At 33.9% G+C, this 24948-nt stretch overlaps 1 protein-coding gene across 1 annotated transcript in view; it reads right to left on the bottom strand.

Annotated features, from left to right (window-relative positions):
• Nucleotides 1-24948, bottom strand: part of Msp300 (Muscle-specific protein 300 kDa) — a 170428-nt gene that overhangs the window by 110279 nt on the left and 35201 nt on the right. The window contains exons 7-21 of the mRNA XM_088224344.1: nucleotides 22571-24799; nucleotides 22036-22413; nucleotides 12085-20133; nucleotides 11897-11971; nucleotides 7525-11255; nucleotides 7257-7434; nucleotides 6955-7140; nucleotides 6486-6833; nucleotides 6135-6395; nucleotides 5561-6031; nucleotides 4141-5439; nucleotides 3890-4063; nucleotides 1724-1837; nucleotides 507-744; nucleotides 86-420 (exon numbers count right to left, since the gene is read on the bottom strand). Of these exons, the coding sequence (XP_088080470.1) occupies nucleotides 86-420; nucleotides 507-744; nucleotides 1724-1837; nucleotides 3890-4063; nucleotides 4141-5439; nucleotides 5561-6031; nucleotides 6135-6395; nucleotides 6486-6833; nucleotides 6955-7140; nucleotides 7257-7434; nucleotides 7525-11255; nucleotides 11897-11971; nucleotides 12085-20133; nucleotides 22036-22413; nucleotides 22571-24799 (18066 nt within the window). The remainder of the gene's footprint in view (nucleotides 1-85; nucleotides 421-506; nucleotides 745-1723; nucleotides 1838-3889; nucleotides 4064-4140; nucleotides 5440-5560; nucleotides 6032-6134; nucleotides 6396-6485; nucleotides 6834-6954; nucleotides 7141-7256; nucleotides 7435-7524; nucleotides 11256-11896; nucleotides 11972-12084; nucleotides 20134-22035; nucleotides 22414-22570; nucleotides 24800-24948) is intronic.

The raw sequence follows: 24948 nt of genomic DNA, 5'->3' as shown, positions 1-24948 counted from the left end.
TAGCAAGAATAGTCAAAATATAAATAATGTGTAAAAGAAGCATTTTCATATCAAAATTAAAAATTAACAACAAATTTTTACATACCTGTTCTTCAACCTGTTGAGAATCCAAATTGCTCACAATATTGATGACATCACTAACAGCATTTTTCACATTTTGCATTTTCTTGGGACCAATTTCGTTGAACTCTTTGTTTAATTCAGTAATAGCGGCTAGTTTTTCAGGGCAAGATAAACCAGAACCTTTATCCAAAACTTCCATCCTTTTGAGAATAGAATCAAACCAGTCGTGGATATCTTGAATAGTTTTTCTATAAGCTTCGATGGTCATCTGGTTGGATTGCTCTTTAGTTATGGCTTGCATCAAATCTGATTCCAGTTTTCCAAGTAAATCCTCCAAGTCTGATTCTTCCTCAAATCCTAAAATAGAGATTCCAATGTTTGGTAACAAAATAGATAGAAAAAATAAAATAAAATATGCTTAAAGTAAATATTTCTCAAAATACCTGAGCTAGGAATTTCAGTTTTCAGCTTCATTTTCTTTTCTCCGATGACAGTCATCATATCATTCATGGCAGCGAATTCTTGCTTAGCCGCTTCTGGACGTAACTTGGATGGGTTGGAAATCCAATCACTAACCACCCCATTTTGAATGTTGACCCACTCTTCAATTTCAGCTCTTTGGCGTCTAGCTTCTTCCATCTCATTAACAGTTTCTGTCAAATTACTCAAGTGGCCTTGAACCTAATAATAAATATGCTTAGTTAGTATACATATTGAAAGAAACTTTTTTGTATATTTAATTAATTTTAGAACAAAATGTAAAGTTTAACATTGTAAAATAAAAACATTAAATATTTTTCTTTTGCATGGTGAATATTTTTTACTCCATCTCCTTTTTGGGGTATCAATTTAAAAAAAGTTTAATGTTCATCCGATATACACTATTTTAATATCTCAAGCTTATCATTCTATACACCCACCAATACTGTTTTTATTAACATACTTTTTTAATATGAAAATAAATAAGAAATTTATATTTAAAAATCAACTTTATTCAATAATATTTTTGATATTTAAAAATAATTTGTTTTATGAACCAATTTATTTGTTTACACAAATGACTAGTTTCGGCAACCACACATTGCCCTCTTTAGGGTTATTGAACAACTAAGCATACATAATATTATATAAAACAAACAGTGAACAAATTAGTGGGTGTCGATAAGGGCAGGGAAGGGAGTAGTTGTGCTTAAGGTGTGGTAGGGATAAGGGAGGGGATAATTGTGTTTAAGGTAGGGTTAGACTTTATAGAAAAAATATTAAAAATACGGCTTTGACATAAGTTTAATTGATTATTAATTATATTTTAATTTTATATGTAAATTTTCAAATTATTGAGTTTATCAGATCTATTATTTAAATTATTACATTCGATTCCACCTTCAAAATTAAAGGAGTGGTTATTTGTCAAAATATGCCGAAACTAGTTGATTGTGTAAATAAATAAAGTTGTTTACAAGACAAAATATTTTAAATATTAAAAAATATTATATGTTACTATGACCCACAAAGTTAGTGCTACAAACATCCAAAATATAAAGTTTATTTGATTGAAAATTAAGTTTACCTCAGGTTGTAAATAAAAAACTAAGTATTTGAATAGAAAATTGAGTACCAACATAATAACCAATTAATGCAACCAATTATGCAATTATTTTACCTTTCCAAACATATTGTCCATTTTAGTGGTGAAATCTTCAGTTTGCAACAATTCCAAAAGTGATCTTACATTCTTTTTCTGGGGTTTTTCTGCTGTACTTGGGGTTACTTTTTTCTATATAAACAAGAGTACAAAACAATCACATGCAAGTATGTAAAATCAAAACATCATGCAAAAATCAGTATCAAAAACTTGGTAACAACATGCAAGTGTAATATTATAAATGAAGCATGCATAGAATTAAGAATAGTCCAGAAACCGCATACACGCATCAAACAGAAGGCGACTAAACTCCTCTTAAACGAGTAGTATTACCACCCATTAGTTTCTTTGTAGACGTCGCTCAGTACGCAACTCCAAAGTGTAGAAATGCTGCTGGGATCAACAAGAAACAGGATGGGATCACATTTTATGTGAAAGTAGCAAATGCATGTGCAAGTAGCAAATGCATTACTGAAAATTTTCATTATTTTTTCACCTGTCAGATTGTCAAAGAAAACAAAATGGACATTTTGTTAGTGTTGCCAGGGTAGTAAATTTTTTTACGCTACTTTTTATTAATAAGAACATTGGTTTTGATTTATTTAGTGGAATTTTAGCTTCCCTGCTGATGAAAGAAGGAAAACGGAGTGGATAAAAATAATACAAAGAGTCCGGCGAGATGAGTTTTTGAAACCAACAAAGCGAAGCATAATTTGCTCAATGCATTTTGAGGAGAATTGTTTTTATGACACAAAAAGTCATTTATCTAAATGTAAAACTTTAATGATTAGTTCTGTTTCTAAAAGGCAATATTACAAAAAGCAACAAAGGGAAAATTAAAACTATCGGGTAGACTGTATTGATATGTTCTTAATAAAAAGGTATTATATATAGGAATGCGGAAATTAGTAAAAAGTTTTACTGAACTCTTCATTCGAAAAAAATCGTTGATGTCTTTTTCTCGAAAAGAATTAAAATGGCTTTCTTTTAGACAGGGCATAAACTTTCAATTTCTTTCTCTTTTATACAACATTCTTCGAAACCCGGCACCTCGGTATCTATCTGAGCATTAAGTTTAACTTTCCAATCATGGACTAGCACTTTGCTCATTAGAATGAGAGAACTAACGAAAATTGGACCTCTCAGATTAAACAACGCCGTGGTTGACATTTGACCGACATTATCTTTAAAACATCAAATATTATTTAACATGACATAAAAATATCAGTTTTATGTAAAATAAAATATGTTTTATTTTTTAAGTTCAAAGTTCATTAATTCAATTACTCTTATTAAATGACTTATTTACTCTGTTGTGTCAATCAATGTTTCCGCTTGTACAATAAGATTTTAAAGAAATTAACAAATTACTTTTTAAACATTAAATTACGTTTGTGATATTGTTATATTTTTCGCAATCTGGCAACATTACGCGGCGACTTCAAGCATGCATGCGGCAAAAGTGGAGCAAAGTGAGGGGGATTTTTGGACACAGTCCGATGTATTCAAATATGATTCTATGCTCCTTCTGGACTATTCTTAATTCTATGGAAGCATGTTTTAATTGGTATTTTCTAAACACGACAGTGGAGTTTATTTGTTTTTAAATAAAAATCATTCAATAAATATTGTTTGTACTTGATTAATGAATGTGAAATTAAAATGATAAATTTTGTTCTTGTGAAACCAAACTTCGAAACACACTAAAATAATTATATTACACATCTATTCAGATTTTAAGATATAATATAGGGGATTAAAACTTAATCATAATTCAAGTATGTATTTAGCACAGATACTATTTATTGTGAACAAAAACAAACTCTACATAAAAACATAATACATGATGAGTTGATTAAGGTAATTTATTATTGAAGAGAACATAAAATAACACAGAAAATGATTCAAAACAATAATTGACTAGAGTTGGGTAAAAAATATTTTTATAAAAAGCACAAATAAAATACTGTCATGGCTTTTTAGGGGTACAACTGTTTATAAAAATATAAGCAGAATATTTACGAGTGCAAAGAACTAACATCAAATAGAAGATTGGATTAAGTGAGTGAAAAACAAACAAAAACTATTAATGGACATAACAATACCTTATTGAATAATCATCTAGGGAGCTATGAGGCTTTGTTGTACACGCTGAATTAGATTACATAGAAGTTCAAGGATTACCTGATCGATGAGATCTTCCAACCTAGCGCGGGTCTGTAGCTCTCGGTGGGGTATGGGAGGCGGGGCGCTGTCCAGAGGACTGGAAGGGCGACTGACGGATGCTGCAGCCGCCTCACATGCCTGGACTGCCACCACTAAACGCGCTTTTTCCGTTTGTAACTTATTATGCATCAACTAGAAATAAAACAATAATATTAAAATTTAAATCAAAAGAACGCCGAATATTCAAGATAACATTTTAAAAATCTTACTCTAGCATTCTCCAGTTGTTCCTTTCCGTGGTCTAAGCCCTCAACTGGGACATCGAGTTCTGTTATCATCGGTTCATAGGAATCCAAATTGGCCATAATACTTTCCAAAGTATCTTCATATTCTTTGAATTTAGCCAAACTTTCTAGAAGACGTTTTTCGATCTGCAGGGCAGTGGTCAATAGAGACTTGTGACTATCCTGAACATTTGTTAATTGCTTATCGATCACCCCCTTGATAGATGGAGTGCTAGATATATACCGATCTATCTGTCCTTGACCCTTGGCTTTCAAGTCGTCTAAAGTGGATTGATATTTTTGAATGTCGTCGAGGAGCACAGCATGCTGAGCGAGTTGTTCTTCTGTTTGTTCGCGGTTGGTAATAAATAAAGAATTGTGGGCCATCAATTGGAAGGATATTTGCAGAAGCCACTTTTCCGTATCTTGCAAACACTGATGGTATGCATTGTAATCGTTAATTTCTTGTTCAAGTTGGTTTTTCAGAGCTAGGCAATTTGCATTTAAGGCATTACACTTCGCTTCAAGGATACAAACGCTCTCAAGAACCGCTGGATTTTTGACCCAGGAACTTAGTTCTTTAGCTTCAGATTTAAGATGTACTATTTCAGGCTTCTTGTTAGTAATTTCTTCTTGTATGTGCTTAAACCTTTCGAGCAATGTTTTCATTTCACCCAGTTCTCCTTTAGTGTCTGTTTTAGTTTTAAGAGATTCTTCGGTTTCAGAAATCCACTTTTCCAACCGTAGTTTTGAATCCTCGAAATCTTCCCACCTACTCAAAGATGCCTTAAGTTGGGCAGTGATTGAATTAAGATCCATTTTCAATTGATCCCAACTTTTACGCAAAGTTGTCATACTTTCTCTTAGACTATTCTGCTTATCTGCAGGGGTATTATTTATTGCCTTAGTAAAAGCATCTTGTAGAACCGATAATAGGTGATGGCCTTCAGTCATTCTTGTTGTTACAACTTTGATGGTCTCAAGTTTATCCTTAATGGAAGGTATGTCACCAACACCGATACAATCTTGAACTGAGCCATGAGCAGTTTCTAGCCAAGATTGCAATTCCTTTTTGGCTTTTTGGAATTCAGTATGATCAGATAAATTCTTTTCTACATTTGATACTAATCCTTGGATGGCCATTAACAAATTAGAATACCTTGATTGCAATTGAACTGTTTGATCCCGGACCCATGAACATGCACTTAGTTCCATGAGATTTTCACATCTATCATTTAATTCTTCCAACACAGCTTTTTTCGTAACAGCTTCTTGAAGCAGAGCCTGTAAAAATAATCAATTAAAATCATATTATATTTATATTAAAATTAAACAAGTTTGTTGTCAAGAGCCAAAAATTATCATTTTAGACTAAAAACTAAAGACAGGCATAACTAAAACTTACCCTGCACTTTTCTAAACGTTCGGGAGTCATTTTCTTGATTTCAATTTCTACATTCAACCTTTTTTCAAAATCGTCTTCCCAGACTCTCATTTTATCAGATGTTTCAATAAAATCATTCCAAGCATGTCCACATTTGTCAATCAATTTTTGTGTTTCTTTGAGAAGATGTTGGAGATTTTCCCATTCAATTTTCAGTTGTTTAACATCCTGCCCGATAGAATCCTGCCCCTCCTTACCAGTTGTCAAAATAACGGTTTTACTGAGTTCAATAGCTTTTTTAAGGAAAGCTTCTCCTTCAGGAACAGATGAAACAATCACTTGCATTTTTGATTCCTTCTCGTTTAACATTTCTCTTTCTCCATGTAAATCCGAACATTGCTGTAATTCAACTTTGCAATTTCTTATCCAGTCGTAGAAGTTATCGAAACATTCTTTGAAGTCAGCGTGGTCCTTAACCTGTTGTTCTAGATCCTAAAATAAAATACATATATTAAGTACAGTAAATGTTTCCAAGCTGTACATATCTTTAATGACTTGCATGTATGTAATATATTTTAAAAATTATTTTACTCACTGAAATTGTAGTATCAACTGCTTTTTTGGTATCTGAATACTTTTTCATGCTATCATTTATCTCATCACATTGCATTGAGTCATCTTCAGCTAACCTGAGTTCAATTTTTTTAACCATTTCCTGGTGGCTGTCCATATCACGTTGTATGGCTTTGAACTTTTCCAATTTGGCTTTCTTCTCGGAAAGCTCATTTAAAAGAGATCCCTCCGGTTGAGCTTTCTGTTCTATGTCATCAAGCCATTCAACAAGCAATTTGTGTAACTAAAACAGAAATAATTATTTTACATTTTAAAAACGGAAAAAAAAAGATGTTGTACAGTGTACTCGTAATATTGTATAAATATAATATACCTTATAAATTTCATCAAATTGTGCAGCTCTGTTAGTAAGCTTATTGCGAATGTCTTGAACGTCTACAAGCAACTTCTCAAATTCTTGCTTCAAATTTTCTGTGTCTTCTTGAATCTTTGCTGCTCCATTCTGTTCCGTGTTCATTATGACCTTTTCTTTTAGTTCTAGAACATAACGAAGTTTGTTCTGACCCTGCTCGAGGGATTGTCTTATGGCTTTGACAGTGTTCAATTTACTTTGAACTTCCTGAGCAGTATTGGGCATTTCTACACATTCATTTAATTTCTCTCTTGTACGATCAACCCAATCTTCACATTCTCTGTATAAAGTGTTATGCTGCTGGTGTTCCTGGAAAAAATAATTGAAAAATACAAAATGAGCAGGTTCTTTTTACTAAAAATTAATCGTCTTTCAGTGTATTTTTGAGAGAAAAAAACTTTATAAAATTCCAAAACCTCGCTGTCATTACCTGATAATGCAATTCCAAACGTCTCATAATCTCCTTCGCAAGAGACAGCAGAGCATTATATTTCGTAGTAAGTTGTGTTATGCCATTAGACACTCTGGTGTCTGCACAAGTTTCTAAAAGAGTTTGTGCTCGCATATGAAGTCTATCCAACTCACGTTGCCAGTCAAATAGCGTCTGCAAGTGAACCTGGAATATTTTTAATAATACATACATGGTTTTTAAAACTTTTGATAAGAGCCCTAATGTTAAGGTTGTAGACTTGAAACTGGTTGTAATTAATCTACAAATATTTTTTTTCTTACCTGGAATTCTTCTAAAACAGTTTTCTTTAATTCTAAACTTTCTTGAAGTTTATTAAAAGATTGAACTAATCCTTCTGTTGTGTTTAACCAGTCAGCGGCTTCTTTATATTGATCTTCGTATTCAGTCCATTTCACTATTCCTTCTTCAATCAGAGTCTTTGTTTTGTTTAATTGCTCTCTGTAAATATTTTAATGTAGGTATTAGAAATGCAAAGTTTTATTACTGTTGTTATTCATTAAAATTAATACCAATTTGAATTATACTTACACATAACCATCATATTCTTCTTGCATTAAAGCTCCTTCTTCCTCAATAACCTCTTTATCTTCTGAGTCGGCAATTTGGCAGGATATTTCAGCTTGTTCTAAAGCTTTTTCAAGTTTGAGCTGACCTTCTGGAAGCTCACTCTGCAATATTTTCAGCTGGGATATTTTACCACTCAGAGATTCTTTGTCACCAGTCGGTTCTGAACATTTACCGAGACGTTCTTTTGCTGCTCTAATCCATTGCACAAAGTCATTACCAGCATCAATAAATGCTTGATGATGTTCCACAGTCTCTTTTTGTTTGGCATATAAATCCTTTGCTTGCTTACTTAGAGTCTCGTACTTATTTGTTATTTCTGAAGCAGGTGCAGCTTGCATCAATTCTGAGGCCTTCGATGTAACCGACTGAATCATAGGTTCAAATGAAACAATATCCTGGACAATGTTATTAGTTTGTCTAAGGGTTGCTTTTCTTTCCCCTAAACTTAAACCTGACGTCAACCCAGATGGTCTCTCTTGACCTTTTTTGGATTTAGCCACCTTCTGTTCACATACTTCTTGTAATTTGGCTTCACGATCCGTTATCCACTGTTGTAGTTGGGAATAACTAGAGCTGTAATCAGCCCATTGTAATAAACTTGTTTCAAGATGTACTTTGGCAGTAGACATTTTCTTTACGAGCCTTTCCCATTCATTCTGGATATCTTTTAATTCAGAGTTAATTTTATCCCTTCCATCTGACCGAGTGTTCCTAAGAACCTTTTCACCGCAGTTAACAGTTGCGTGGATTAGGTTTTGACCTTCTTCTCTTTTCCGGAGAAGATCTTGTATTTTTTCAAGACGTTTTTGTAGAACTTCTTTGCTGCTTGTGCTTGAAGATTCACTACTGCCACGTATTAACTCCCAAGCCTTTTCCATCCAATTCTTAGCTTTTTCTAGTGTGTTGTCATATTCTTTATGTTGATCGTAGTTAGTTTCCACCTTTTTCAATACATCTTTAGCCAAATTAACTTGAACTTGATATCTAGAGTTCAAATGTCTTAACTGATTATTAACATATGTATCTAAGTGTGAAGATAAAAGACCCGATGCAGTTTTGTTGAATTTTTCAATATCTTCTTTTCCTTTCTCAAGTTTATCAAGTATTTGAGCAACATCTTTGACTTGGTTTTCTTTTTCTTTAGCAGTTGCCAACATTGCTAATTTATGATTTTTTATAAGAATATCAATTTGTTGTAACCAGTCAGATAATCTCTCATATTCATCTTTATAATCACGCCACTGTAAAACAGTAGCTTCAAGTTGTTCCTTCTGTTGTTTAATTTCATTAAATAACCCTTCAAAACTTTCTTTGAGAGCCTTCATATCATTTCTGATTATTTGTTGTCCTTCTGGTGATGTGCTGGCTAATACAACTTCACCAGTGTGTTGTAGATGTTCAACTAGAAGTTCTCCCTGTGCTTGCTTATTTAACAAGGCATCTAAAGGAGCAACTACATTTTCAATAGCCAGTTTATCACTTAAACTTTTTGTTTTCATTGAAGGGATCTTCTCTCGAGCTCTGCTCAACCATGCAATCAAATCATCGCTAGCTTCCTTATAAACTCTGTGATCTCTATACTGCGCTTCTCTTTCTGATAAAATTGTCTTAATCTTATCAAATAAGAAATCAAATTTGTTCAATATTTCTTGGGCCTGTGAAGCAGCTTGAGTTTGCTGTCCGCTTTCAACCATTTCCGCTGCTTTTGTTTTTAAATTATCTACTTCAATTTTTTCACATCTTACTTTTTCCTCGATGTTCTTTATTTTTTCAAGTTGTGATCGTTTTTCAGTCATACTGGTTTGGAATGGAGTAATTTCCTGTATAGCAGATTCCATCCATTCAACCGTTTTTTTGAGAGCTTGAATCTGTTCTAAGAATCCTGACCATTTACTAATAGAATCATCCAAAAGTGACTTAATTTCAATCATTTTTGATGCCAATGCAGACCATTCTTCTTGAAGCTTAGCAAGGGATTTGTTTATTGAATCGTGACCCCCGGTTGCTGTATTAGCCAAGACAGATTGAGCTAACTCAACAACATTTTGAACTTTCGAAAATCCTTCATCTTTAATAAGTAATAAATCTTGTATTAAGACTAATTTATTTTCAAGATCTTTCTTTGTGGAAGCGCTCAAGTCAGAGCAATAAGACATTTTGCTCTTAATATCAGATAGCCAAACCATACACTCTGATAAGTTGTTGTCAAATTCTTGGTGGTTTTTAACATACTGTTGCCATCTTATGGTAAGGTCTTTGACTTTCTGTGAAATCTGTTGATATTTAGAACCTAATTCTGTGATTTGAAGACTCCTTGATCCCATTGTTCCTTTATGAAGTTGTTGTGCTTTTTCAGTTACACTATCAATTTCTAATTCTTTAGCTCTCACCTCACCCTGAAGTATTTTAAGAGCATCTAATTGATCTTGTTTTTCTTGGCATGTTGATTTAAGGTCTATTGCGTGAAGTTTTGTATCAGTTTCACGAATCCAAGCCAAACATTGATCTTTCAAGTTTTCATACTCATTCCACTGTTGTAATTTATTTTCTAGAGATTCCATTGTTGTTCTAATAAATGAAACCAAACCTTCCCACTCTTGTTGAGAAGAATCTACTTGATTACGAATATTAATGTGACCAGATTCAATAGTTCCCGGAATTACCTTTTCTCCCAAAGATCTGATCAAATCCAATCTTGGTTTTTCTTCAGGTAAGCGAAGTTGTAAATTTTTCAACCGTTCTACATTACTGTAAAGTGAAACCCGTTCTAATTCACTGTCTCCCCAAAGGTTGACTGTATTATGGGTAGCTTCAATCCATTCCTGCAAGTCCATTACTGCTTTACTGTATTGCTGGTGGTCGCTAACAATACCCTCATATTTCTCGACATATTTTTGAGCCCGCTGTAATATATTTTTATGTTGCTCTACCATTGTTCCAAGTTGATTCAATATATCTTCATTTTTTTCAGGAAGATTGTCAGTTTTATCACGAAGGTCAATTATATCCTGTTGATGCATTAAGGCTTCTTGCAAGAAGTTTCGGTAAACAGCCAGCTGACCACGCTTTTCATCCAAGGTAGCCTTTAATTCTAACTCTTTCGGTAACATTTGTTCAGCATTTTGTAACCACTTTTTGATGCCTTCCAGACATTCCTCAAAACCTGACCACTTGGTAAGCTTAGCTTGAAGGTCTCTCTCGGTGCTGCTTATTTCATCATAAAGGGCATCTAGGGATTGCTGTAAATCTTGAAGTTGTTGTCGGATTATTTCTTTACCTTCATCGGAAGTAGAAAGGTATGCCTTCTCTCCCAACTCCACAGCATTATTTAACAACAATGTTGCACTTGACTTTTGTGATAGTAAATCTTTGAGTATATCACTCTTTACCAAAATATCTGACCTGTTACTAACTTTACCGTCATCCTTGAATTCATCAAACTTAAGCTGTGCAGCTTGGATCCATTCAGAACATTGCTTGTACTTTTCTTGATAGACATTATGGTCTGCTACAGATTGTTCACATTTCTTAACAATCTCTTTAGCTGTAGCCTGAATTGATTGGAATCTAGAGGTTATCTGTTGTACATTTACAGCTACTCTCGTTTCATTACAATTTTCTATTAAATCACTTAAATCATCAGTAAGCTTATCATACTCCGCTTCGCTCTTTTTAAGATTAATGACTAGAATCTGTAAATACAAAAGTAGTAATATTTTAATTTGCTAAACGATTATTTCGTAGATTCATTGAGACCATAAATATTTTCAAATTACATTGTGATTTGTAAACACCTAAATGTAAAATAAATCAATCCAAAACCAAAATAATCCTAAGAACCAGTTAAAACAGATTAAAAAATATGTGAAAAATAATCATGTATTACATTTTAGGTGTTTTAGTGAAGTAAAATAAATAAGATTCTCAATTTCAAAGCAAAATAAACTGGGTTCCTAACTATTGTTATCGCAATAAGGTGAGAAAATTAAAATACTAAAAATATATTACTTTATTGTTAGTGTATAGGTACATAATATTTTTAATTGCGATGTGAGTGCTCCATTACCGATTCTTTAAATAATAATTCATTCATTCCTCTTTAGAAAACCTGTACTAAACCAAATATAAGTTATATTATTAATTTGATCCCTTATGCCGAGGTATTAATAAACTAAAAAACAATTGAACTTTAACCAGTGAATTGAAAATATTCCACCAATTTGTCATTCTACACCAGTATCCAACTAAAAAGTGATATGATTATATCACGGTAGTGCTCTGTGCGGGAATAATTCAGTGCATTTTATTATGTATAATATGTTGATAATCTTACTTGATCCATTGAATCTGCCAAATTAATGTAATCAGTGAAATCTCTTTGGTGTAAATCAATACTTTTTACGACATCCTGTTCAATGAAATAAGATCTTAATACATATATATATCTTACGGTTTATGTAATTTGTTTAGAATGTTTGGTTATTCACTAAAAAGTAGTAATAAGAAATGAAATAATTTTACCTGATATTTCTCCAACTGTTCCATTTTTTCGGGAAGTGTGGCTTTGGGAGAAAAGTTTTTCAGGCTGATTTCCGCTTCAGAGAGCCAAGCCAATAGGCGCTCATGGGTGGTCTCATACTCGGACCAATGTTGTAATCTATCTTCCAATCCTCTCTTAATATCATTTAAAGCTGTGACAAATTTCTCAAAATCAACAGTCAACGTTGACAGATCCCTGACCATGGCTTCCTTAGCCCTCGGAGGTAATATTTGTGCTCTGTTCTTAACATGTTCAGATAGCATTTTAATTCTGTTGTGTCCATCTGGAACATTATCTTGAAGTTCTTGAATCTTCTTCAACTTCGACTGTATGGCACCTTTGTTTCCAGAATAATCGGACAACATCTGTAGCCGTTCCCAAAGTTGCTTTTGATAATCTTGATGTGATTTTTGCATATCATTGAATTGTTGATATACATCGAGACAATTTTCTAACTGTGTTATCAAAGATTTAAGATTTGATGTTAATTTGTTGTAACGATCCCAAATTGATTTAATAGTTTCTTGAACATTTTTAGCTTTCTGTTCATCAGATGTTACAGATTCCGTAACGGTTTGGGCTTTTTCTGTCACAACTTCAATAACTCGTTTGTGAGAAAGAATTTCTTGAAGCAAAGTTTTGTTTTTTAATAATTTCGACCGAATTTCTTGTGTAGACACTGAAGTCGAGGCAGCATTCTCTTGTTGAACTAATTTTTCTTTTTCGTCTAACCATGCGAGAGTTTGTTGTAATGTTTCCTGATAACTGGACCATTGCAAAGACTGAATTTCATGATACTTCTGCTGCTGTTTGATTCCATCATTCAGTTTATCCCATCTCTCTCTCACCTCGCGTAAATCTTGCCTTATTTTCTCTCTACCTTGAGCTGATGTATCTGGCAATAATCCTTCCCCTGTCGCTGTCAGAACTGCAATTTTCTGGTCACCTTTTTCACGTTCTAACAACAATACTTGGAGTTTGGTAGCTTTCACATCTAATGGGCTTACATTTGATTGATCATTTAAGAATGAAATATTTTCTTCTAAAGGTTTCAACCAATTTACAGTTTCTTCATACAATTTATTGAATTTCTTGTGATCTTCAACAAGTTTTGACCAGTGATTGATTACTTCTTTTGTTGTAATGTGTAGTTGTTGATACCTGTTGCTTATTTGTGATATTAAAGGCTTCAGTCTTTCGACCCCACTTATTTGAAGTAATGTATGTGACTTATCTATAAATTCATCAACTTCTTTTTCTTTGCTGGTAACATCATCTCGTTTTTTATTGTATGATTCCAATTGATTACATTTTTCTGGTAAATCTGAAAGCAACACTTGATCCCTCAATGAAGACTCTGCGGTGCGTAACCATTCCAAGGTCTTTTCCGATTGATTTTCAAAATTGTCCCATTGCTTTAAAGTATGTTGCTGCTTAGTTTCAGCATTGTTAAGGGATTTTAAGAACCCTCGCAGTTCACTTTGTAGACCATCAATGTCAGATTGGATAGCTTGAATTCCAGGCTGAGAAGTACTTTTATTTACAACCAGACTCGTTTCTCGAATCGCGTCTAGTTTCTTAGCTCCTTGAGTTTCAGCAGATTTCAATGCATTGATAGTAGCGATTTTTCTAACTATCTCTGATTTTTCACCACTAACGTCTTCACATTCGTGAAGTTTTTCTTTTTCCATATTTAACCAATCTTTAAAGTCTTTACATTCGTTCAATAGATTACTATGCTTTTTAACACAATCTTCTAAATTATTTTGTAGATGTTCTGATTTTGACACAATATTTAAGAAAAGTTGTTTAATAGACTGCAGATAAACATTCAGAGATGCATCTTGCGTTTGATCAACTAATTGTTGAGCTTTATCGCAAACAGATTCCACCAGCTGTTGATGAGACATGATTTCTTGATGCATAATTTTATGATTTTGAAGTTGAGCACGTTTTTCTTGCAAAGAAGCTTTTAATTCTGTATGCTGTTGCATAGCTTTTTCTACATCCTTCAGCCATTTTGTTAACTGCTCTTGGGCTAATGAAAAATCTGAAAACTGTAACAAGCACTGGTCCAAATTATTACTAGTATCTTGTAAAATGTCACCAAAGCTCTCCCATAGCGAACGAATATTTCTGAGTTGCTGTCGAATAATTTCTCGTCCATCTGGACTAGTGTGATTATATAATTTTTCTCCACGATCCAACAATGATTCAAATTTAGGAGTCTCTTTGTTTTTCAAATCCGAAAGCTCCCTGGCTTTGTTCTGTTTATCTTGCAGCATGGCATAATCTCCAACAATCTCGTTCAAGTCTTTCACTTCTTCCATTTTAGATTTCAACCATTCCTCAAGGTCACTATAATCTTTCTCAAATTGTTCATGTTCATTAACAAAAGTATTATATCTTGAAATAACTTCTTTAACAGTATTTCGCAAGGTTTGATATCTTGTTGATAATTTTGAAATGCGAACAGCTATATCAGAATCACCCTCCATAGTTGTAGTTTTTTCAACAGTTTTAGCGATTTCGTCTCCTTTACTAGCAACTTCTGCTTCCAAACCTTTAAGTTTGTTAAGATACCCTTTTTTCGCATCCAATGAACTTTTTAAGCTTTGATCTCTGATTTGGTTTTCTTTTTGTTTCAGCCATTCATCCAAACTATCAAAAGTAAGTTCATTTTCAGTCCAAGCATTAAGAAGATTCTTTAATTTTATTTGATGTTGAGTGCAATGAGCCAAAAATAATTCCCAAGCATCATTTTGGTCTTGGAATTCCTGTAATAAAGCGGAATGGCCCTCTTTTGCAGTCTCTTTCAAAACAACTTGTAACTGTGAATTACAGGCTGCTATAATCTTATCACCTTCAGATTTTTGTTGCAAAAGATTTTCAACAGTTGTTAGTTTACTTTCAACATCTTCACGATCAGTTGCTGATACGTCATCTATCATTGAAGATTCTGTTACTAAGGCATTTAACCAATCTCTACAGTTTTCTAATATTTGCAAATAATTCTCATGATTAGAAATATGATTATCACAAACAACAATACGTTCAGCTACTTGTGAAGCTGAATTATTATACTTGTTTAAAATATCCTGAAGTTTTTTGTTACTTTCATCATCTGACAAAGATGAAACTTTATCATTAAGCTGTTCAACAATGCTCTTGTGTAAATTGATATCTTGTAGCAAATTTTTGCTAGCATGTAATGCGGCTTTCTTTTCCTGTAGTGTTGCACTAAGGGGTAGTGTACCGATATGTTTCTGTTTGTCAACAATCCAACTTGCTACTTGTCCAAATGTTTCATCGAATGAGGAACGTTGCATCATAATGCTTTCAACTTGTTTGCAAACTGAATTGACTTTATCAATAGATGTCTCCATAGTATCTCTTAGTGATCTCAAGTCGTTCCTTATAGCATCTCTATTTTCAGGTGTAATTCCAGTAAAAAGTGACTCTCCTGCTTCAACAGCTTCATTCAATAAAGCTTGACCCTTTTCTCTTTCTTCAGCAAAGTGTTTCAGCTCATCTAACTCTGCTTGTTGTGGTCTTGCTGAACTTGAACAGTATACTTGATACTTGTGTATTTTACCAGCTGCGTCCTTAAGCCATTGTTTGAAAGCTTCAATATTGTCCAAATATCTCTGTTTGTTTTTCTTCAACTCATTCAATTTATCAATATATGAAGCTAAAAATTTGCCTACTGTTTCATAACGTGTAACTAAATGGCTAACATATTGACCTACCCTAGATTCAGGATTTGTATTCACAATTTCATCACCTAAGTGTGATAAGGCATTTATTTCAGCTGAATAACCATCAACTTCTTTTTTAAATGATTCAATTTCTTTAACTTTCTCATCAATAGAATCCAAGTCCAACAAATTGACAGTTTCTGATCTTACTTTTCCTTCTACTTCTTTTAACCATGAGGATACATTTTCTGACATGAGTTCATATTTAAGCCACAGGTCAATGTTAGATTGCAATTTACTTTTGATACTGTCACAAGACCTACTTAACTCACCTAATTTGGCAATTGCTTGAGATTTTTCAGTTTTCAAAAGTTTGAGAGTTTCAGGTGATTCAACGCTCTCTAATAGATCGAAAGATTGATTTAGTTGTTCAATTCTTGCATTACAATCTGCAATACCTTTTTTGACATCTTCAAGGGCAACCATTTTGACCTCTAAATTGTATTTGTCACTTCCAGACTCCGGTGCACACCAAATGGCCTTTTCTTCTAAAGACTTCAACACTCTCTGAAGCATTCCAAATTTATCAGTATACATTTTCTTGAAGAATGTTAACAAAGTGCCTTCAATTTTGTTAGCATGTGCAATTACTCCTTCATATCGTTTCTGAACACTCGCTAATTCTTTAGGTACAATTGTTTCAGAAAATCCAGGATAATTAGAATTGAGCTCATTGACTCTTAAAGTAATATTATCAATATCATCACACGATTTCGTTAGTTGCTCTTTACATAATTGGCACTTTGTGAGTCTTTCCAAAATTTTTGAGCTTTCTCCAGTCATATCATCACATTTGATAATTTCTTCTCGTAACCTGCTTATGGTTTCACCAACGTTCTTTATGTCGCGCCTCACTTCTTTCTCCTGTGAATCTAAAGTTGAAGCTGCTGATTCTAAATTATCAGCTAAATCTTTAAGAACATGGAATTGATCTTCAAGCAGAGAATTCAAATTGGCTAAATTTGGAACTGGTTTACCTTTATTCAAATTTGTCAATTGTTCAATTTTCAGCTGTATATTATTCTTCATATTTGTATAAAGAGGTAGTTCTTCTTTATATTTATTTAAAGTAGATTGTCCAAATTTAACTTCTAAGTTATCAGTTGCATTGGACAAAGATTGACTCGTTTCACTCAGCCAATTAAGAAGCTGATCTTTGTTGTCATCTATTTGTTTCCAAATGATAGTCTGTGACTCTAGATCTTGTATTCTCTTGATAGCAGCATCGTGTACTTTTTCCCACCGGGTTTGAGAGGTTAAATATTCATTTTCAATGGATGTTGAATCGAATCCACCCAGAGGGGCTGCCTGCTTTAAAATGGATTGTTTAATTAATTCCATTTGATCTAAGGTTGTTTTAGATCTCTTTAGCATCTCTGCAGACTTTTTACATTTTTCAAGAGCTTGATTTGCAGGAATATACCCACTAGGAGTATCTAAACATGACTCTAGTAGCTGGTTAGCTTTATCAACATCCCTATCAAATGTTCCTTTAAATGTCATAAGTTCCTGTAAAGTGGAAGAAAGAACTGAATACTTATTCCTCGTATCTCTTAGTATTCCATTGGTTTGTTCCCAATTATTATCACACGCAGAAAGGAACTGTTGAACTTCTGCCATCTTATTAGGATCTTCACGCATCAAATGGAGACCCTCTTCTCTTAAATCTGCTCTCAGGGGTTGTTTCTGATCTAAATCGTGGTCTAAACTATCTAAATGTTTTAATATTTCCGTAATGGTTTCCCTATTACTTGCTGTTGGTTGTTTGGCTATTGCACCGAGAGCTGTTTTAGAACTCTGTAAGGTTGTTTCAACAGACTTTTGCAAATCATTAAATTTATTCCATCGCGCATTAACTTTATCTAAATGGTCCTTTTTATCAATGATTTGAGATTTCAGTTTTTCAACTGTCTGTTCTAACTCTCTTAAAAGGCTGTTAACAGTAAGTGATCGACCAGTCTGTTTATCCTTTATGGGAATGTGTGGGAGATTATCAATTGATGCGGCTTGAGTGTTCCAGGAGATAATTTTTTCTGATATATTATTGAGCTCATCTTTAATCAATTCGCATTCCTCTGGAATTTGTTTTTGTCCATCTACTCTGTACTTAATGTGAGATAATTGTTGTTTAGCATCATCATACCAGTTCAGAAAATCTGTCCACTTTTCAAGATAGGATTTGTTTTGTTGTAAGTATGTCTCTAACTTCTGATAATTTTCAACTAGAGTAGAATATGTATCATTTAAGACTCTAGACTCTTCTGGAGTTGAGTTTAAAGACATATTCTTTACTTCACTATAAATGGCATTAAATTCTGGTTGTTTTTCAGCATGCTCTTGCATCAAAACATGCATTGCCTGTAAAACTGGTTCAACTCTATCTGAATGAATTTGGTCATGAAGCTCAATTTTACGTTTTAAAGAATCCATCCAATTTTCAAAATCCGTTAGCTTGCCTTGGAACTCTTGTCTTTCAATAATTTTATCAGATAAATCATTGCTCTTCTGTCTTACTGTGTCGGCGAGGGAATTCACTCGTTCTTTCAAATTCGTAACTCTCATTTTAACAACTGTACCAGCTTCAGGGGTAAGAGCATGACTAATACTATCGGAGTTCTGAGTTAATGTAACAATTTTAGCTTGTTGCTGAGAAATTTCATTGTTAAATGATTTAAGTTTAGTTAACTCTCTTTCCAATTTGTCAACTTGAGGAGTGTTGATGTTGATTGTTCTCTTAGCTATCATTTTTTCCCCACTTGTTATCCATGATTCCAATTTATTAGCATCGGCATCAAACACTTGCCAGGTATTGACTAATTTATCGAGCTTATTAGTCCATTGCTGAGCCATGTCATGAACTACAGCCCACCGTGAGTGGACAGCGTCTACTTCATCAGGAGCACTGGTTTTATTTGTCATTTGATGGCTAAGTGTGGCTAGATTCTGTAGTTTATTTAATTGTACCTCACATTCTTGCTCAAATACCTTAGCCTGTTGCTGTAATTGTACAGCTTCTTGCAATGTAGAGGGTTTAGACATACCATTTGACACTTTCATTTCAGATTTCTCTAACCATGGTTTAATTTCTGATATTTCAGCTTGGTATTTTTGCCATTTAACAAGATCCTGTTGTGTAGCTCTTGATTGACTATCAGTGGATTTTTGCAAACCAATAATTATCTTTTCCAGTTCGATGATCTCTCCTTTTAATCTACTGGCATCTAATGAATTAGTACCTCTTTCTATTTGTGCTGCTTCATTGGCGAGTTGGTTAATGATCATAATTTTTTCTTCTACTATTTGCTGTAATGAAGTAGACTTCTGCACTCTTTCTTCGGGAGTTATAGATTCGGATTGGATTTGAGAAACCAAGTATGGCCCTGTTTTCTGGGTCCATACTTTCATGTTTTCTAATTTAGTATTTATCTCTTTCCACTGCTTATTATATTTTTCAAGATCCTTAACCTTTTGATCTACATCTTCAATAGTAGCCGAAAGTTTCTGTTCAATGTCATTGACTTCTTGCTGTAACATAGGTTGTTGTTCTACATTCGCAATAGTACATAACTCGGTACAAATCGCACGAAGTTTGTTAATCTTTTCTTCTTTTGCTGATTTCAGTGATTCATCGATAACATATCTATTTTGTAATTGTTTTTCTAAATTGTAAACATCTTCTTGAGAGGGAGTGGCTAATTGTCTTTCAACATTAGTCAATTCACTAAGAATTTCTTCTTTCTGCTCTTCGTAGTTAGACCAAACTTTTTGAGCTCCCCTTAATTTTTGTAATCTCTCTGTTGTCATTCCATAAGCATCATTCCACCCACTTTCCAAGGTCTGAACTTCCTGTTGTACAAATGCGGGCGTATGACTATCCTTCATAAGATCCTTTCCTTTTTGTAAGATAGACATAACTATCGGTCTATGTTGGTCCAGCTGCGAAACAGCCGATTGCTGTTGTAAAATCATTTTCTCAACATTTTGTAAGGATTTGGGCTGCTCGTCTCGGATAAATTGTTCCTTGACATGTTCTAAGATGCATATAACTTCGTGAACTTCTCGTCTATAAGTGTAACATCTCGAAAATGTTTCAGTTTTCACCATTGTGATTTCGATAGTAGGAATTAGATTTTTATATCTGGATATTAAATCCTCTAATTTAGTTTGTTCCGAGAATGCTTCTTCTTCAGTACAGTGCGATGAAAGCATGTCCAGTGTTTGAACTAGCCATTTCATATCTTCTCGTTTAACATCAGCTTCGCGGCATATTTGCTGCAAAATAAATCAAATCAAATGAGGATTCCAAAAATTTCTTTAGTAAAAACATCACCTTAATCCTTTAGGTACATAAATATACCATCAAAATTGAAGTATTTATTTTCTAATATTCTGTATTAATAGTAAGTCTTATGTCACAAGAGTATCGCGATAACGTACACTGGTAGATCAGACTTCCACTCACCAATTTTCCATGCAGTAGGCTTATTATCTTTAAAAAAACTTATTTTATTTTATTTGCAAGACGTAAATAAACACAAAATATAAAATTTACTGGATAATGAAAAAAAGTGTTCAATTGATTTATGTACTGTCTGTAGGTACAAGTACATACTACAACAGAGATGGAGAACATTTTAGAGAAAGGGTAAGTCTAGACATTTACTTTTTTTTCAGTTTCAGTGCTGCAGAACAGCGTCTACTTGGTATTTTTAAAAACATATTACAATTAGTTACCCACTAAGTCTAAAGACTTTTCGGTGGTGACATGTCATTAGCTGGTTTTAACTTAAAACATATTCCTTTTTCTAAAATGCTCGCCATCTCTGTAGTAATATGTAAATCTTACTAACTCCCTAGGGGATTAGATCCAGTCCTTGTCTACAAAAATTTAAACAACCTCAAAACATAAGAAGCGCATAATATTATTAAACAAATGAAAAAATTTACCATTAAAGTTTTCAGCTATGATTCCAGCATGTAAAAACAGAAGGTATATTAATTATATGCGAAGAATTATTGTTTATACATATATATTTACACTTAACCGCATGAAGCTACTATTACGTCCGTCTCGTGATCACATGGTCAGCGCATTTACCCACCGTGCAAGAGGGTTCAATTACTGACATGGTTTACATGAAATGTTTATTTATAAAAGTGTTTCACACTTGAATATTTCATAGCCCCAGGACTGGCACCAGAGGCGTAAGACTGGTCATCTTACCTTCATGTAATAGATATGATCAAGATACGCCGCTATTGGTGTACCAATGTACCAATGCAGTGGCCTAAGGAAAGGGAATAATAAATAAATAATAAACTACAGTGTTGCACAAAGTCGAAATGTGACACATATTGCAAAAAAAAAAGTATGTAGAATGTGCAAGAGTTGTAAAACATCTTCAGCAAATTACAGTACGATCTTCCAGACTTTATAAAAGATGCACAAACTGAAAATAATTACTAATTTGGAAACGAGTGAAGACAGAAAACCTAATATTTACTTTGTTTACACCATTTCTTACATTTGTACGTGTTTACGGATATTACTACTACTACCATCACGCCATTTCTCCGTTGTGGTAGGGAGAGGATGGACCGCCACACACGACTAACCGGACACACATTCCTAAATTCTTCTACATTCGGTTGTGTCTGCTTTCGGCACGACCAGACATGAGATATCAACTTATCTGATCAAGTCACGTCTTTCTTGGTCGTCAACTTCCAACAGTGCCATTCATTCTCACCATATACATCCGTTTTACCATTCCTTCATCATCCATTCGTTTTACATGATTTCATCTTTTCTAACCCTGTCATGCATTAATTTCCCACACATTAGTCTAAGAAATCACATTTTGACCGCGTTCACTCTGCTTTCATTTCACTTCCATACATAAGTTTTGGGACTAAAACTCCATTGTGAACTGCCAGTTTAGCTTCGATTGACATGTTTTAATAGCAATTTTTGTGCTTAGTGCGCCATTCATTTTGCTACCCGCGTCCACTCTCATTCAAACATCTTCTTTTAACCTTCCATCTCGTAAAAATATGCTTCCCAGGCCCACAAATTCTTATACTTGTTCGAGACATTTGTTGTTCACATTCATTATGCACTCAGTAACCTCACTACCCCTTTTATAATTTATTATTTTATTTAATGAAATATACCTGGAACACAGCCTTCTGTTTCTCAAACTCCTCGGCAGAGTTGACTTCCTTCACGATGTTTCCCATGGTCTGATCCACATGATCCATCCACCGCTCCATCATCGCAAAGTGTTGGTGGTAACTGTCCCATTTGGCAGGAATCTGTTGCAGCTGCTGCCTCAAGTTCTCCACTCTATGAGTTGTGGTCTCCCACTGGTCCTCGCATCGTCGGAGCTCAGAGTCCAGTATTCTATCCTTGGGGTTCAGCTGCGAGTAGCCGATGGTTATTTTCCTCAGATTCTGGAGGCATGTCTCTATCTGTAGGACTCTTCCTTCATTCTGAAAGTAGTGCTCGTTTCGGGAAAGAATAGCATCTACGTTGTCATTTTGGTTATATGCCTTGAAAATAAAAAATAAAAATTACCATGCAGAATTGATAAATGTAAGGTGTAAGTTATTTCACAAATGAAAAACAGAAAGCAGACTAAAAAACTTATTGAATACGAGGCGAATTAAGAAATGTCAAAATGAATTAGATGAAATTTTTTAATGTTACCTGTTGCTCAAAGTTTATTTCTTTTTCAATATCTTTCAAGTACTGTTGGAAGACTGTTTCATCCAGTCTGAATTCCAATCTCATCAGATGAAGAGGGGCAAAGCTGAGAACTTCGTGCCACTTTGTCTGAAGTTTATCTACTGTCTCTTTAACCTCAGTTTGTTGTTCAAATGGAATACATTTAATCAAATCATTCCCTGTTTGAATTAAATCATGTAAAAGGCGATCATTAACTTTTGTGAAAAAGTTCTTGTGATGTTCAACTGACTGCTTTGTTTCGATATTATGCTTATCGGCAATCAACATATCCGCTTGATTTAACCACTCTATCATACATCTGCAACAGTCGGAAAAGTTGTTCCAACATCTGCTAGCTTCCTGCAGTCTTAATTCAGACTGATGGGCCTGTTGCGTTACTCGAGCAAACCTCTCATTCAGTTCTTTCATAGTGTGAACACTTTCTGATGTATCGATAGATTTGTCCTGATCGACTGACTTAATAATATTTTGGAAGACCTTGTTTTTACTTTCTAGCATAGATTTATAATACATTGTTCTAGAAAAGAAAGATTTGTAAGCGTCTAATTCTTTTTGAAGAATATCCTTCCCCCCAGTAAAGGTTATCTGAGATAGAAGATCTTCTGCCTTATCGAGCCAAGCGTTAATTTCTCTTTGACCAGATTCTAATGATTCTTGTTGCACCAAGAGTTGATGGTAAAGGTGAAGTTTAACAGGAATCAATGCTCTAACTTTTACAAGAGCTTCCTTTTCTTTCTTTAAAGTATTCATTATTTTATCTACTTCATCACGAGGCAGTTCCGTCAGCATATTCTGGAACGATTTGCTTATGTTTTTAAAGAGTTCTTCTACACTTTCTACTTCACTCTGTAACTTAACTAATTGATCCCCATATTGTTTAATTTTATCGGTAGAAGCCAACGGCTGTGAATCCAAAATAGCTTCAGCTTTTCTTAGCCAATTACTCAATGATTCTATCCCGGCTTTATAGTCTTTCCTGTAACGTAATATATCTCCAGCATGCATATAATGTTTGACATCCCCAAATAAGTTTTCCCATTGCGATGTCATATGAGTGTATCTATTTTTCAATTCAACAGCAACTGAATCTTCGCAAGTTGCAACCAAAAAGCTAGCAGTATCTCCCAATAGTTGATGTTTATCTTTCCATAAACTGATATCTTGGAAAAATTCCATTCTTTGATCTTCTTCAGCATTAATCATAGTGTTAGCTTTACTTAGCCAAGATTCAAATTCATCAGCAAGAGGAATCCACCTTTGCCAGTAAGTAATAGCTTCTTCTAACATACTCTGAACACAACGCAATTCCATAGAAATATTTTTCCATTTTTCAGCTACATCTCTCATAAATCTGTCAATTTCCTGATTTTCTTTCACGCTTATATTACAAGTTCGTCTGTATTCTTCAATTATTTGTTGAATATCAACATAAGCTTTATTAAATTCGTGGAATATTTTGTTACGTGATACGAAATTTTGATATTCCTCTAAAAACTTTTCGACTTCAGGAAGTCTGCCATACTTTACAGTCCAGCCTCTGAGTTTGATTTCTGTAAGATTTAAGAAAGCTACAAGGCAACACTTGTGCTCCAAGAACTTGAGGCGAGCGCAACGCTCGGCTGCTGCTGTGGGTAAAATTCTTAATCTGCGCTCCATATTATGAAGCTGGTCTCCCGGCACTTGAAGTGCAGTGGGTGAGTGTTTGGCATTTTCAAATCTTTCAATGACTGACGGTAACTCTGAGAAGAATGCATTATGTTCTTCTAACTTTTTGCTTATCACAGCTGCAGTTTTCTCATCTAGAGTTGTTGGCAATTCATCAAAATAAATTAGGTATTCCGCTTTGGCCATCCAATCTCCGATGGGTCCAAAATCTGGTGGTAATTTAGAATCTAACAACCAGAGCCATCTTCTCATTAAGTATTCTAGTTTCATCCAAAGTTGCTGAATTTCTTTCCACGAATCTAATGTTATCGAAATCATACTTTGGGAATTTACTAGATTTCTAAGTTTGTTATAAATTATTTCTTTCTCGTCTACTTCAGATTTAAAATTGATAAAGTCAACATAGTTTCTCGATAAAGTGTTGGATTCCTCTTGGTGTTCCAAGAATTGTATTTTCTTAAATAACCAGTCTATTAAATCATTGTATTCTCCTTGAATAGCAGCAACTGCATCGGGTCCAGTAGTCTGGAATAAGGGAAAATAAATTTTTTTTAAACTATAAATTATGTATGTTATTGAACAAAAGATTTCCAATAAAAAGTAATTATTTTTTAATTAGGTAAAATACTTATAATTCATGTAAATATATTATCATATAAATAAATATTGATATA

Source organism: Micrasema longulum, unplaced genomic scaffold (assembly GCF_059751315.1).
Source record: "Micrasema longulum isolate JH-2025_06_02 unplaced genomic scaffold, ASM5975131v1 h1tg000280l, whole genome shotgun sequence".
Lineage (NCBI taxonomy): Eukaryota > Metazoa > Arthropoda > Insecta > Trichoptera > Brachycentridae > Micrasema > Micrasema longulum.
Note: the sequence above shows the minus strand (reverse complement) of the source record. Positions and strands in the feature narration are given on the sequence as shown.